The 14,669-nt window shown below is 35.8% G+C and overlaps 1 protein-coding gene across 7 annotated transcripts in view; it reads right to left on the bottom strand.

The window, feature by feature from the left end:
- SMARCA1 (SNF2 related chromatin remodeling ATPase 1) overlaps positions 1 to 14,669 on the bottom strand; it is a 68,879-nt gene that overhangs the window by 16,098 nt on the left and 38,112 nt on the right. For all 7 annotated transcript variants that reach the window (XM_033849671.2, XM_033849669.2, XM_033849674.2 and 4 more), the window contains 4 exons: positions 12,714 to 12,824; positions 12,339 to 12,452; positions 3,227 to 3,349; positions 1,082 to 1,214 (listed from right to left, as the gene is read on the bottom strand). In XM_033849671.2, the coding sequence (XP_033705562.1) occupies positions 1,082 to 1,214; positions 3,227 to 3,349; positions 12,339 to 12,452; positions 12,714 to 12,824 (481 nt within the window). The remainder of the gene's footprint in view (positions 1 to 1,081; positions 1,215 to 3,226; positions 3,350 to 12,338; positions 12,453 to 12,713; positions 12,825 to 14,669) is intronic.

Genomic DNA, 14,669 nt, shown 5'->3' with positions numbered 1-14,669 from the left:
AATAAAAACTCAAATGTAATCCATCTCTCAAGTCCCTGGCAATCACCAGAAGACCCTTTCAGATTTCCAAAAGAAAAAAAAGTGTTCTCTAATTAAACATGGATTTATTCAAGCATTAGCACTATAAATAAATTAAAAATTGTGCCTAATCTATATTAATCTTTGGTCTATTTAGTAGTATTTCAATGTTTCCTCCCTACTATTTTTCATGGCAAAAATGCAGAATTTCAGTTGTTAGGCTAAATAGGCTTTGAGAGGCTAGCTCAGAAACCTAAACCTACTTTGTAACATTGTTTCTATGGGGAAAAAAAATGCCCTAGATTCTATACAGCTGATATTCAGACTAAATTTGAGAGCTCAATCTAATTGGATTTTAGAAACTTCCTATGTTCTTCTACATAAAGAAAATTTACTAGACATATTTACCTATTTTAATAAGATTTCTTTTCAGAAGCCTGAGGTTGGATGCACTGTGACATGGAAATCAATATTAACTCCATATGCTTCAGCACCTAATCTAGTTCTGGTCAAGACCAAAGACACAGCTAAGTAAGAGAAGGAACTGATTCTAGGACCAATTAACAGGTTTATTCAAGCAGTCTTTTCAGATCCACTCCAGCTTGCCTGGAGTTAGCAGAATCCACACATAACTTGCCTGGAGCAAACTAGAACCCTGAGAGTGTTTGAGGATCTAAAAGGACCTTATAGGAATTCTCTACTTCAAGGACAACCTAGAAAGACACTAATTCCATCCACTGAAACTGAAGCCTTAGACTTGACTTGCCCAGAAGATGATCAAATTCCAGACGTGGGAAAGTAGGCATTTTGCCAGTGCTCATCCAATAGCTACCCTTGTTTTATCAGTGCTATACTTGGCTCTATTAGCTAACTAGTAGGAACCACAGCAATTTGTTTTGATAAATCTTATAATCTTTTCATAGAAATACAATTATATTTTATACTTTCACTTACAGTTTATTCATAAAAGTCTAAAGGTCTCTGAACAAAGGTAAAGTTAAATTGACACTAAAGAAATGCATAAGGTTACAATTAAACACCATTTTTGTAGTTGTATACAAACCTGAATATTCCATGACCTCCTCAGGAGATTTGCCCTCCACCTCTCGAGCTATATTATCAATGTCATCTCTTCCATACTTCTCATTAGCTTTAATAAACTGATTAAAATCTCGCTTAGTCCAGTTTGTGAATCCCTGTGAACAAAAAATTAAGCATCATCAATAGAGGTTAAATCAACCAATCCAAATATTGTTCTATTTAGTTCTATACAATGATACATTAAAAACAGTTCAAAAGGCTTAAAATTTTCCTTCTTATAAAATCCCAGGTGTTTTATGTTGGAATCAAAAGTTGAGTTAGTGTTACTAATAACTGCTTTTCTATCATGAAGAGAATATACTTCCCTCCAAGTACTAAAAACTGATTTATAGCTCCAAGATATTGTGTAGTTTTTAACTCCGTATTTTATAGATGCCTACTACATTAAAATACAAATGCATTAAAATTAAAATACTAATGTAAATGCTGAAGTCCTGGATATTCCAGTACTTCATTTTTTTCACAGACTTATTCCCATGTAAATTAAGAAAAAATGTGTATGCATTAAATCAAAGAAATACATGAAGGAAAAAAAAAGACTGAAGAAAAATTTTTGTAGCTCTTTACATCATTCCAAACTACTGTGAACAAATAATTTCTGTTCAAAATTATATTCATAAATAGGATTCGATAAACAGAATGTTATGGGGCCTGCTCAATTTCTTTCCTAAAAGATAGAACAGTTCGACCAATCAGTGTTTTAAGTCTCTTTGGTATTTATTTGAAGTCACAAGATCAAATTTTTGTCTTCCACTCCTCAAGTCCCCACCCACATAAATGTGATACCCTTGACAGAGCAAAACTCTATCCCTAGGCGTTAGTTGATAAAGATTTTAGATTACCCCATATTTTGTTCCTTTGTACTCCCATGATTTTTTAAAAGATTAATTATTTAGAGCAGTAGAGAAAGGTGATTAAAGATGACTTCAAGTACTAGGAGGGGCAAAAAATTGATTTTGTTTCTAATTACAAACTAAAGCAATTTCTCAGCTGAGACTGTATATTCACAATATATTGTACATTCACAATATACTGCAAGCCAAGTAACAGTCTAAGACCATAACTTTATTTTTGTGTTCAGGAAATAAATTTTGAAAAAAAAAAACATGAATATTTAAATGTTTTACTTTATTCTGTGGTAAGTCCTAATATTCAACCAGTTGCAATTACATTTTCAAACTAAACTTTATGACTTCCAGGCATGTGGCTCAAAAATTATGAATGTAATTTGTAAAACTTCATTCAATAAAATTACATGTTATAACAAAGAAAAGACCTATATAATAAATAGGATATAAATATAAAAACTATCTTTCAATAATTAATGTGGAAAATTTCCTAGCACTGTGCTTTGCATATTGTTCAAAAGAATTTGTTGAATAAATAAATCTTGCTGGCTACTTTCTATACTAAGGTGGTATCATACAGTACACGTTTCTTTATTATTTTCCAAGGATCTTTTGCACTGTAATTCTTTTTATCTTCTACAGATTATTTTGGAAGTATGACACTCGTAAAACTCATTAAAGCAACAATGACCAGAAAGCATTAATATGTTGTTCAAATCGAAATGTTCCCTACTTATTAACTATTAGCTTTTAACTATACAATGAGCACCTTTTATAGTTTCAGAAATTTCTCATCATTGTATTAAAGTTCTTTTCAAGAAAGAATATAAGGCATTTTGAGGATTATGAAATCATTCCATAAATAAAAGATTAGTAGAGTATAATTTCAGAGGACAGTTCACAATCAATAAAATAAATTTAAATTTTCAAGAATATGCTAGTAATTACTGTCTATCAGGATTCATATGTGGATTAACTGACTTTACTATAATTGATAAAATGCATGTCTTATTTCTTATAATTGACACCTATATTTTGCATTTATATATTTTTTAGTATTTCTAAAAGAGTGTATTCTATAAAAGGAATTAAAAAAATAGGGATATTTGGTCTAAATGTATGTTTACAAAATAGCCCTGAGTTGTGTTGGTGTGTCCAATCAGGGTACCAGGCCCATACAATAAAAAGTAAGTGTAATTTATAATATCTTTTTTTCTATTCGTTGACTAGAAGTATTTCAATCACTTAAAATATGTTACTTGTGTGAGAAGTTTTTCCTTTTCTTCAGTCTCTTCTGGTGTAAGAGGTTCAGCTCCATCAATCTTTTTTTGCTCCTCTCTTTGAGCCACAGCTGGATTTGGGATATCAGGATTCCTTGGGACCTAAGAATCAAGAGGTGTGTTATGAGTAAACTGTTGAGAAAAATTAATTAAGGGTATACATACTTGTATCAATATTTAGAGTTAGTTCAGCAGTAAACAAAATCAAGTCATACCAGAATGACACATGACCCTCTCCACATTTCTACTACCATGATATTACCAAAGTAGAACTGTTCTTAAATGTGCCACGTGGTACTTTACAGTTAAAAACCAGTTACAGCTAAATGCTACATTATATTCTAGACTTAATTACACTGTGGAACAAAAAAATCCTTATGATATGGTAATACATGGTAATAATAATATCATTATCCCCAACACCAACATTATACAATAAAATCTCAAGCCCAGAAACAAAAAGTTGGGTAGTACAAAAAGAGCCCATATTCACCTGGCAATACAGACCAGGGTATAGAAGTGGCAATGCACCTGAAGATTGCATCCAATGCTCTAATCAGTTCAACATGCAAAAAGAAAGGAGTACTTTTATTGCCTTCCAGGATATGGAAAGAGACAGCATCTTCACATAAAATGCAAAGACTGAAAGAGTGACAGGATAATGAAGAAGCAAAAAAAAAAAAAAATAGAGACTATATATAAGAGGGAAGGGGTAAGCAAAGCACACAAACAGCTGTGATGGGACCTGCAGTCAAGGGGAAAAAACTACAGTAGCAGTGAGCAACAGAAGGTATAATGTATACTATACAGCACTGCATAGTATATAGAGCTGCAATACACTGGCAACTGAGAAGAAGAGAGCTCAAGTTCAAAAGACTGAGGACAGAAGCTCAGATCTACAAGGAAGCAAGCAGTCAGCCAGTCATTTGTATCTCAAAACTGTAGTCCCAGGGGCCTCAGTGTGTCACCATGAACTTAGACAACCCATACAGTTCAGCAGTATAAAGCAGCATTCATTGTATGGAGTGATAAACTAAGTCACTCAGCGCAAAGCCTCACATCATTTTTATGTGCATCTGCAGTGACAATGCAGCACATTGATTTACGAGGGCAGGTATATAACATGTATAGTACATTTTATAGCATCCATCAAACATGGCAAGAACAGGGTTGGCAGTAAGCCTTCCACTGTTTGGAAGGCACACCTATCATAAATGACTCATCCTCTAGACGTATCAAATAGTCACGGTTTTACTAAAACATGATTATAATACATACTAGAGTACATTTCTCTAATTGTCATACATATTTCATAGAGTTTCAATCATAGCATTGTAATTTAAAAATAAGTATTTTTAAAACTATTGTATCCAATAGTTGTTTAAATATAAAACCTACTAACTGGGCATTAAAAAGACATACTGAAAAACAGATTCATTTGTACATAATCATCAGTACGAGACAATCAAATTAGTAAGTAATGACTAAATGTCTATTTTGTCCATAGCACTATGATAGGTGTTCACTGGAATATAAAAAATAGTGGACATGGTCCTTGCCCACAAGGAGCTCACAACCTAGCTGCGGAATTCTGAGCTATACTCTAAGAACTATAAGAATTTGGGGAGATGGAGAAGAGAGAACGAATATTCTAGGCTGGAGCAGTAAAGCAAAAACGGTAAGGCAAAAACAGGAAGGAGCATATATAAGGTTTATGTTGAGACGGGATAAGAAACAAGGTCAGGGGGAAACAGAATTAGAGGGCCTTCTGAAACTACACAGTAGGCAACAGCAAGCCATTGGAGATCTTTCACCAAAGGAGTACTGTTTTCACCTGCAAGCCTTGTGCTGGATGGATTGAAGTGAGGAAGCAACTAGAGGCAAGAGAACCAGCTAAACTGTTGTAATCTAGAAATGACGTATGATCACCTGGCCTAGGATGGTAGCAAATGGAAATGGAAAAGAAGGTGTAAATTAAAAATGAAATGTAGTCCAGTGATATGCATGATTTAAAATCACTTTTTTCAATAGCTAAATTCCACTTTTAAATCACAGGCACACCAGCAATTCCATTCCTAACATATCTATACAAAGACTTTTAGGAGAATGTTTATAGCAGCTTTACTCACAAGAGCCAAAACCCAGAAAGCAGTCCAGATGTCCATCAACAAGAGACTGGATAAGCAAACTGTGGTATATCCTTACAATGGAATAGTACTCGGCAATAAAAAGGAATGCACCATTGATAATGGGACAACATAGATGAATCTCAAAAACACTATGCTAAGTGAAAGAAGCCTTACACATAATATATGATTCCATTTATGTGAAACTCTGGAACAAAAAAACTAATCTACAGATGAAAATAATATCAGAACAGTGGTTGTGTCTGGGGAATGAATATGAGGATTGACTGGGAAGGGGCACTTTCTATATCTTTATAGGGGCTTCAGTTATATAGGCGTATGCATTTGTCAAAATTCACCAAATGGCACACAAGATTTATATATTTCAATGTATATAACTTTTATCTTAAAAAGAATCAAATAAATATTGAACTCTGGCTAATGATATACATGTTGAAGTGTTTCCGGGTGAAATATACTTATGTCTGCAACTTTGAAATTCATAAAGAAATAAGAAGGATATCCATTTGATAGAAAGCTGGAGAAACGGACAAATAGGTGATAAAGCAAATACAGTAAAATGTAAATTGGAAAATATATGTGGTGTGTATATGGGTGTTTACTGTATAATTATTTTGACATTTTTCTGTTTGGAAATTTTTCATAATAAAATGTTGAAAAAAATTACAGACATAGCTTTAAAAGTTTAACAGACCCCTTCAGTTGCTGGTGAAATTACTTTGGCCATAAATTTTAACTTTCATTGAGGAAAACCTCTTTAATCTTAAGATATTTCTCTACCAAAATGCTTCAAACTTTCCATACCTGACAAACCATACTTTAACAAAATATTTCACAAACATCTAATTTTATGACAGAAAATGGATAATATACCCACACAAAATGAACTTTTTATTCTATGTAGATATCTTCAATACTAAAAATTTTCCACCTGAACTTTAATAAAGGCAAAATCAGAATATTATAACATACCATTAGATTTTAGGATCGACTGCCCATATTTTTAATACAGCAAAACTTTAGAATGACTTCATCAATGTTACATTTACAATTTTATTTTTCTTTTAATTTTTTAAAATTCTTCTGCGGTATGCGGGCCTGTCACTGTTGTGGCCTCTCCCGTTGCGGAGCACAGGCTCCGGACGCGCAGGCTCAGCGGCCATGGCTCATGGGCCCAGCCGCTCCGCGGCACATGGGATCTTCCCGGACCAGGGCACGAACCCGTGTCCCCTGCATCGGCAGGCGGACTCTCAACCACTGCACCACCAGGGAAGCCCACATTTACAATTTTAGTTCTAAAAATTACTCAAACAACTGCTAAAATTTTTAGAATTAGAAATGACTCGTAATTCCTAAATTCCTGTATCTCTTCCTACAAATAATCTCCTTCTTAATATTTATTATTTTTAAAAGGTATTCATTTTTTACCTCATGAGGTTTTATCGACATTTAGCTTCCTAGAGTGATTTCAAAGTGCTATAAAAGAATTAAGTAGACGAATTATAGGCCAATAGTACTAAACAGATACCTAGATGGTATCTCAAGTACTCATACTGTATATATTACTGATGACCCCCAGTAACACTTAATATACAAGAAGTTATCTTTCAAGGAAACAACTCAATTATTATTTGGATTTCTAGTCAGATAGTAAGGAATTTCTGATTAAGAGTTATGTTCCATGGAAAAGTGAAAAACTTTTTGGGGGGCCTTGCTTCTTAGGAGCTTCAGCAAACATTTCATAGAAATATGGAATACTGAATTAAATGTGACAACACACAAAATAAAAGTAGTAACCTGAAATCAGCTCACTGTATTTTAATTCTACCACAACAAAACAGGTGGCCCACAATGACACATTACGGAAACTCACAAAGATTATAGAACTTCCTGCATTTGTCAAATGTTTATATCCCCTCCCAAAGAATTTTTATTGAAGATATATATTAGAATGTCCTACAGCTTTCTTCAGCTTCTAATATGGCAAAACTCTTTCACTCCATGTCTTAGACTCAACGGGACTTTTGGATACTCCGGATTTTTAAACTTCTGCAATTGAAATATCAATTCAGTCACCTTCTTCCAATGGAAGGGTTTTAGTGAGCAAGTGATTAAAAGCATTAAGTAACTCCTTTAAGTCACAAGAGCAATGAAGCTTCTGAATACGTCTAACCTGCAACAAGGTCAGAGCTTAGACAGCAGGGAAAATTGGCACATAATGCACAGCTATCTACCAAGTGGTTAGGACAAAACAAACAACTACTTCTCTCAGCCTCAAATAAAACAGAACTCTTTAATTCCAGATCTTATTATCAGGAATACTGCTGTGACCTTGTTGTGCTGAGTATTGAGGGGAAAAAACAAAACAGAAAATAAAAATGCAAATAAGCAGGCCCTGAAGAAAAATGCTGTTTACCAACTGCTTCAAGCCTACTGAGCCCTTCACTAACCACACTCCAAGTCACTACAGAATGTGACAGTGGGGACTCAAAATGGACAAAATGGAACCATGCACCACAATGCCCCCAGCTTCAGACAAAACCTCCCTCCCCTGAGCTAACAATCATTTAAGCAGAAAGAGGGAAAGGAGTCCCTTTTTGAGAACCTAACTACGTAGAGAATATCAGGAAACTCCACTACAGCAGTCCTGTTCATCTGAGAACAAACTATTGTTCCATTCATATTGTGGCTTGGGTTAGTTTTCTGGCGGTTTAGTAGGGGGGGAAAAAAATCAATGCTAGGAATCCTTGAGAAGATATGCCCAACACTTATCAATATCATATCGTCCTTTATAGGAAGCTTTTGCAAGTGATTAACATGCCATGCTCATCTGTCTATACAGTCAGCCCTCCGTATCCGCGGGTTCTGCATCTGTGGATTCAAGCAACCTCAGATCAAAAACATTTGAGGAAAAAATTGCAGAAAGTTCCAAAAAGCAAAACTTAAATCTGCTGCATGCTGGCAACTATTTACATAGGATTCACATTGTATTTATACCTATTTACATAGCAATCACATTGTATTAGGTATTATAAGTAATATAGAGATGATGTAAAATATATGGGCGAATTTGCATAGGTTACATGCAAATACTACGCCATCTTATATGAGACTTGAGCATTCACGGATCGTGGTATCTTTGTGGGCTTCTGGAACCAATGTCCCGCAGATACCAAGGGACAACTGTACTCAAACACAAGACCCACCCAATTAAAGCACCCACCTTAGCTCAGGTCTGTAGCCCCTGGTAAAGAATGGAAGAGACAAGGTTCAGAAAGAACCAACATCCAGAATGTATTCTTCTTTGTCTTGTAAATCCCCAGCTAAGTAGGCATACAGAGGATCAAGGCAAGTCTTAAGACAGTACAAAGGCAATCCAGGATGGGGCTGAGGAGAGCCTGGGGCTAGGAGTGGAGTGGTAGGGGGTCGATTCTTCTTCCACCCCCACTGCCACCACCACACTCCCAGCCACCACCATCTTTGCATCTTCACACTGCAGCAGCCTCCTGGCTGGTTTCCCTGGAGAAACTCACCATTCTCTGTGTTGCAACCAGAGTGATTTTTTTTTTTTTTTTTTGCGGTACGCAGGCCTCTCACTGTTGCGGCCTCTCCCATTGCGGAGCACAGGCTCCGGACGCGCAGGCTCAGCAGCCATGGTTCACGGGCCCAGCCGCTCCGCGGCATGTGGGATCTTCCCGGACCAGGGCACGAACCCGCGTCCCCTGCATCGGCAGGCGGACTCTCAACCATTGCGCCACCAGGGAAGCCCAGCCAGAGTGATTTTTAAAAATGTAAGTCTGATCATATTCTACCTCTTATAAGTGGCTTGACCTTGAGCAAATTACTCAGGGCAAATTACTCAACCTCTGTATGCCTCAGTTTCCCCACCTGTAAAATGGGTATGTAGTTCCAGGGCTCTTCTGAGAATACTGAGCTAATCATTTCTCAACAACTAAGAAGAGTAAGCAACACAAGTAAGGACTAAATAACTATCTGCTGTTATTATTCCATCACCCACCTACCCCTTTGCCTTAAAAACATCTCAAAGGCTTTCTTTGCTCTGAAGTTCAACCTAATTAATATGACCTATAATTAATGTTCAATGCTCCACTTGCTCCAACTCAACCAACTCACCAGTTTCATCTCAAGTCATTCTCCTTCTCACCACTCCCTAGCAACACTGGCCTTCTTTCAGTTTCTGAAGGGGCAATCCTCCTTCCTACCACAACACCTTTGTACCTGTGGCTCCCCCACCTGAACGCTTCTGTCCCACACTTCACTTGGCTAATTCCTGTGCATCTCTCTGATCTCAACTTAAATGGTGGTCCTTAGGGACCACCTCCCTGATCTCCCACTCCACACTAGATACCCACGTTATGATCCCTCGTAGCACCCTTTGTAAGTACTGAAAACAAGTAACGTCACTACGCTGTGCTTTCAGCTTAATGTCTGTCTCCTCCATTAGAACGTGAGTACTGTGCACTGAGGAACCCCCACTGTCTTATTCGTCAGTTTATCCTCAGACCTTGACATAGGACCTGGCATAGGGGAGCACTCGATAAATATGTATTAAATGAAAAACAGTCCTCCTTTCACTCACACTCCCTCTCCAGTCACTTCTCTCCGGGAGGTGAGGAACAGAAAACAGTAAGGTGCCACAGCATGGATGCCGTGCCATCTCCCCTCTGCTCACTCATCCCTTTCCTCTCTTCTTGCACCTTCCTCCTTCCTATCACCCTTCGCAGCTGTCCCTTCATTCCTCCCTCTTCTAAGGTTTCCTCTCTCCTCCATCTCCTTCCAGCTGGCCACCACCCAACTGTCATGTAAGACCCTGACCCTTAACCACAAACCGCCTGTAATGAAAGGCACTATCTACATTAAAACCAGAGCTGTGGCGAGAATGTGGTGGGCACTGTATTATCACAGGGAACAGAATTTCAGTATCTCCAAAGAAGGAGCATAAACAGTTATATTAGCAGAGGTGATTTTTTTATTGCTGCTACTTGACTACCACTTGGCTCACCTCCCAAACAACATGTCAAACCACTGTAAACACAGTCCTTATTTAGGGCTGCAGAAAGAAGCAGAGTTATGTCAGATGCAGAAATAGCCCAGAATGTCTGAGTGGAAAGAGCATAGCATTTGAATGCTCAGAACCTGTGTTTGAGACCAGCACCCTTGGCAACTCTGTTAGCTACCTGACCTTGAACAAGTCATTTAACCTCACTGAACTTGTTTCCTCACCTATTATATAGAGGTGATAATAACACCTATCTCGCAGGGTTTCTAAGAAATCAAATGAAGTATGTGGTAAAACATTTATTCAATTATAAGATGCTCTACACAGATATTTGGTTGATTACTGGGGTCTAACATTTCAATCTAATTCTCCTTTAAGTCTCACTAATAATAGTCAATAAAAGTTAACAGAAAATAATGATCTAAACCTAAAATGTTTAATAATTCTTAGTGGGATCATGTATATATTTGTTTACCTCGTGAAATCTTATTCACTACTTTATTAATTTTACTATTTTTATTTTACATTTTAAACCTATAACTTGCCTGTTTCTTCTACCATATCGCTGTTTTCACTTTCTTTGAAACTGGTTTTATGCCTGATCCGATGTTCAACCATGATTCCTGTACTCTTCTACAACTTCCTAAGAAGGATTTTATCCAGTCCTGTTGGTTAAATACATTCAAATTTAATCATATTTCCCTAACCACTTTATATATTTTTATACTTATATTCACCCTAACTTTCTTGTTCCTATTTATATATATTTCCACTTATATTCACCTTAAGTTTCTTGTCCCTATTTATATATATCTAAACTTTGGTACATAAATAGCAAGCAAAACTTTTTTGCTCTATTTCAAATGACAGTGCTCCCACTTTGGACAAATAGTAGAAACACTCTAGAGATTCATTCAGTTCCAAAATATTTTTTAACATCTTTATTAGAGTATAACTGCTTTACAATAGTGTGTCAGTTTCTGCTTTATAACAAAGTGAGTTTGTTATACATATACATATGTCCCCATATCTCTTCCCTCAGTTCGAAAATATTAACTAACTAAATATCTTATATATATATGGAGCTTTTCTAGGCATATTACAGTTACTAATCAAAATAACTGGTCACAGTTCCACTTGTGATAAAAGTTCACAAAATAAATTTTAAAACACAGCTTCCAATTCATAAAACATAAATCTTCATAAAATTATAACAGTGTTAATACTTTTATAATTTTGTTCATACTATTGACTATTATTTGGTCATCCCTTTCCACTCACTAGGAAGCCAATTTCAACATACAGAAATAACCTGGTATGCTTAATCTCTCAATGTGATAGCTGTAAGTATGACAGACATTATATTTCACTCACTACAAACGGGTTCTTATCTACCTATATAAGTAAGAAATTTGAATTCCAAAAGATCATTTTTAAGTTCCATAATTCATTATCGTGTTTATCATTATTTTAACACCTAAGTGATCACAATCTACTAACCACCAACAGGGCTTCTATCAATCTACAAGCAATAAACACAAAAATACTATTTCTTGGTCATTTTGAGGAAAATAATCAAACATTTCCTATCATCTATTATACATTCACTTCTATTTAAACACATACCTATTGTTTATTCTACATATTCTTCGAGCACCTGAATACGAGAATTATTAAAATGGTATTACTATTTTGAAATATTGGATAATTCTCCTCTAATCTCATTTAGTGATGATCTTACTGGTGATTGGGTAGCTTGATGCTTTGCTTCTAGTTAAACCCCCTCTTTGGTTTTAAAAACACCACTATTTTGACTTACTCTTAAGTTCTCTCACATTAAAATGGAACACTTTCTAGTCTAGCTTGATACATTATATTAGCTTAAAAGATTGTATTATGCTAATCCAAAAAACTGAAAAATTACCTTATAGCCTATGGTCTTCCTATAATAAAGAATTTCCTTTTCGAGGAGCTCAAATAAGCGTGGTGGGAAAAACTGAAAATCCTGAATATTTGGCTGTTTTGGAGGTCGTGGAGCCTGCGGGGGAGAAAATGCATTACATATATATTTGTTTTCAGTACATGAAGTGAACACACTTATCTTTTATTATTTCTTTTATATATAGAAAAATAAATACAATGGAATCCATTTATATGGCTAGAGCATATCAAGTACTTTTCTGTATTGTTATATTTTAGGGACTAAGATTTAGCACTAATATAAGTAAATCTGAATCAGAGACCACGTTACGAGACAATTCTACTGTAGGACATAAAACCTGGCCTCATACTGCTTTACCTTTGGAATCTTTGGCTCACTAACACGTAAAGCCTCTCTGAAGTAGGCATCCACCGCATAGTTGGCTTTGCGTTCTCGTTTGGGAGGTTCAATCCATTCCACCATTCCAAGCTATACACGAAAACAAGAATGAGGAGTTTAATAATTCCAAATTTTTTTATAAATATCAAGCACATCAAGGTTGTAGAAGTGCGAGAAAACCAAAGCCATTAGGAAGAATCAAAACTTGCTTTGTAAAACTCTAATTGGAAAAGATACATGCACCCCAAAAGAATCTGAAAAAGAAGTAACTAAATCACTTTGCTGTACACTTGAAACTAACACAATATTGTAAATCAACTATACTTCAATTAAAAAAAAAACTTGCTTTATGAGTCAGTTATACATCCCAACTTCCAAAACCTCATACTGTATACCAAGTTTAGGTGCAAGTGCAAGGATGGTTTTCTTTTTTTTTTAAAGGAAGTTTGAAACTTAGCTCTTGCTTAGTGATTGAGAAGAATTTGCATAATCTGGTTAATATTTTATGTCAAAATAAATAAATAGCGTCTAATATAGGAGGAAGACTAATATTGGTTCTGGTAACTGTGTTAAGTGTATGAATTAGAAAATAGCTGAAAGGCATAAATAATAAATATCAACATGACAGCCACATATCCCTTCAAATCAAGAGAAATTTTAAAATAAGACCTCTTGGTAAGGTAGCTGTGGGAAAAGCCAGTGGAATCAGAAAGACCTGAATTTGAAACCAGGTTCTGCCACTTTACCAACTGTATAACTCTGAAGAAATTATTTTCTCCATCTGTAAAATGGGAATAATAATAATACCTACTCCGAGGATTAAATGTGACCATATATGTGAAAGCATTAGGTAAACTGCCAAGAGTTAAATGTAAGTTATTATTAAATATCCAAAGTGGTGTGAACAATGATTTGGTAGCCTTACAAAACTTTACCCCAATATCAGCTGGAAAATGCAATTTAAAAGTCAATATACAAAAGTGACAATATAAAGTTCTGAGTCTGTAGGTATGCTTTTCTAGTTCAGATATTTTTCTTGATTTCACAGTGCCTAGCCTACTACTTTTACACAAAAGAGGCCATTAATCTATTGGGCTGGCTAAAAGTTTTGTTTGGTTTTTTCTGTAAGATGGCTCTAGTAGCACTTACTTGTCTTTAACTTCATTGGAAATAATTCTGTTAGATTGTATGTGACAGCTGTCATATCAGCATGCATTTAAAAAAAAAGACTTATCAAAATTGGTGAATTTTTGTGTAGCCATTTTAACATTGAAGATGGAAGAAAAAAAGCAACATTTCCAGCATATTATACGTTATTTTTCAAGAAAGGTAGAAAAGCAAAAAAAAAAAAAAAAAGATTTGTGCAGTGTATGGAGAAGGTGCTGTGACTGATCGAACGTGTCAAAAGTGGTTTGCGAAGTTTCATGCTGGAGATTTCTCACTGGACGATGCTCCACAGTCAGGTAGACCAGTTGGAGTTGATAGCGATCAAATCGAGTTATTGAGAACAATCAACAGTATACCATGCGGGAGGTAGCCAACATACTCAAAATATCCAAATCAAGCACTGAAAATATTTGCACTAGGTTGGTTATGTGAATCGCTTTGATGTTTGAGTTCCACATAAGTTAAGCGAAAAAAACCTTCTTGACCATATTTCCGCTCTACTTAAACATAATGAAAATGTTCCATTTTAAAACAAATTGTGACGGGTGATGAAAAGTGGGTACTGTACAGTAATGTGGAATGGAAGAGATCGTGGGGCAAGTGAAATGAACCACCACCAACCACACCAAAGGTCAGTCTTCATCCAAAGAAGGTGATGTTGTGTATATGGTGGGATTGGAAGGGAGTTCTCTGTTATGAGCTCCTTCTGGAAATCCAAATGATTAATTCCAACAAGTACTGCTCCCAATTAGACCAACTGAAAGCAGC

This window comes from Tursiops truncatus, chromosome X, assembly GCF_011762595.2.
Source record: "Tursiops truncatus isolate mTurTru1 chromosome X, mTurTru1.mat.Y, whole genome shotgun sequence".
In the NCBI taxonomy this organism is placed as follows: domain Eukaryota; kingdom Metazoa; phylum Chordata; class Mammalia; order Artiodactyla; family Delphinidae; genus Tursiops; species Tursiops truncatus.
Note: the sequence above shows the minus strand (reverse complement) of the source record. Positions and strands in the feature narration are given on the sequence as shown.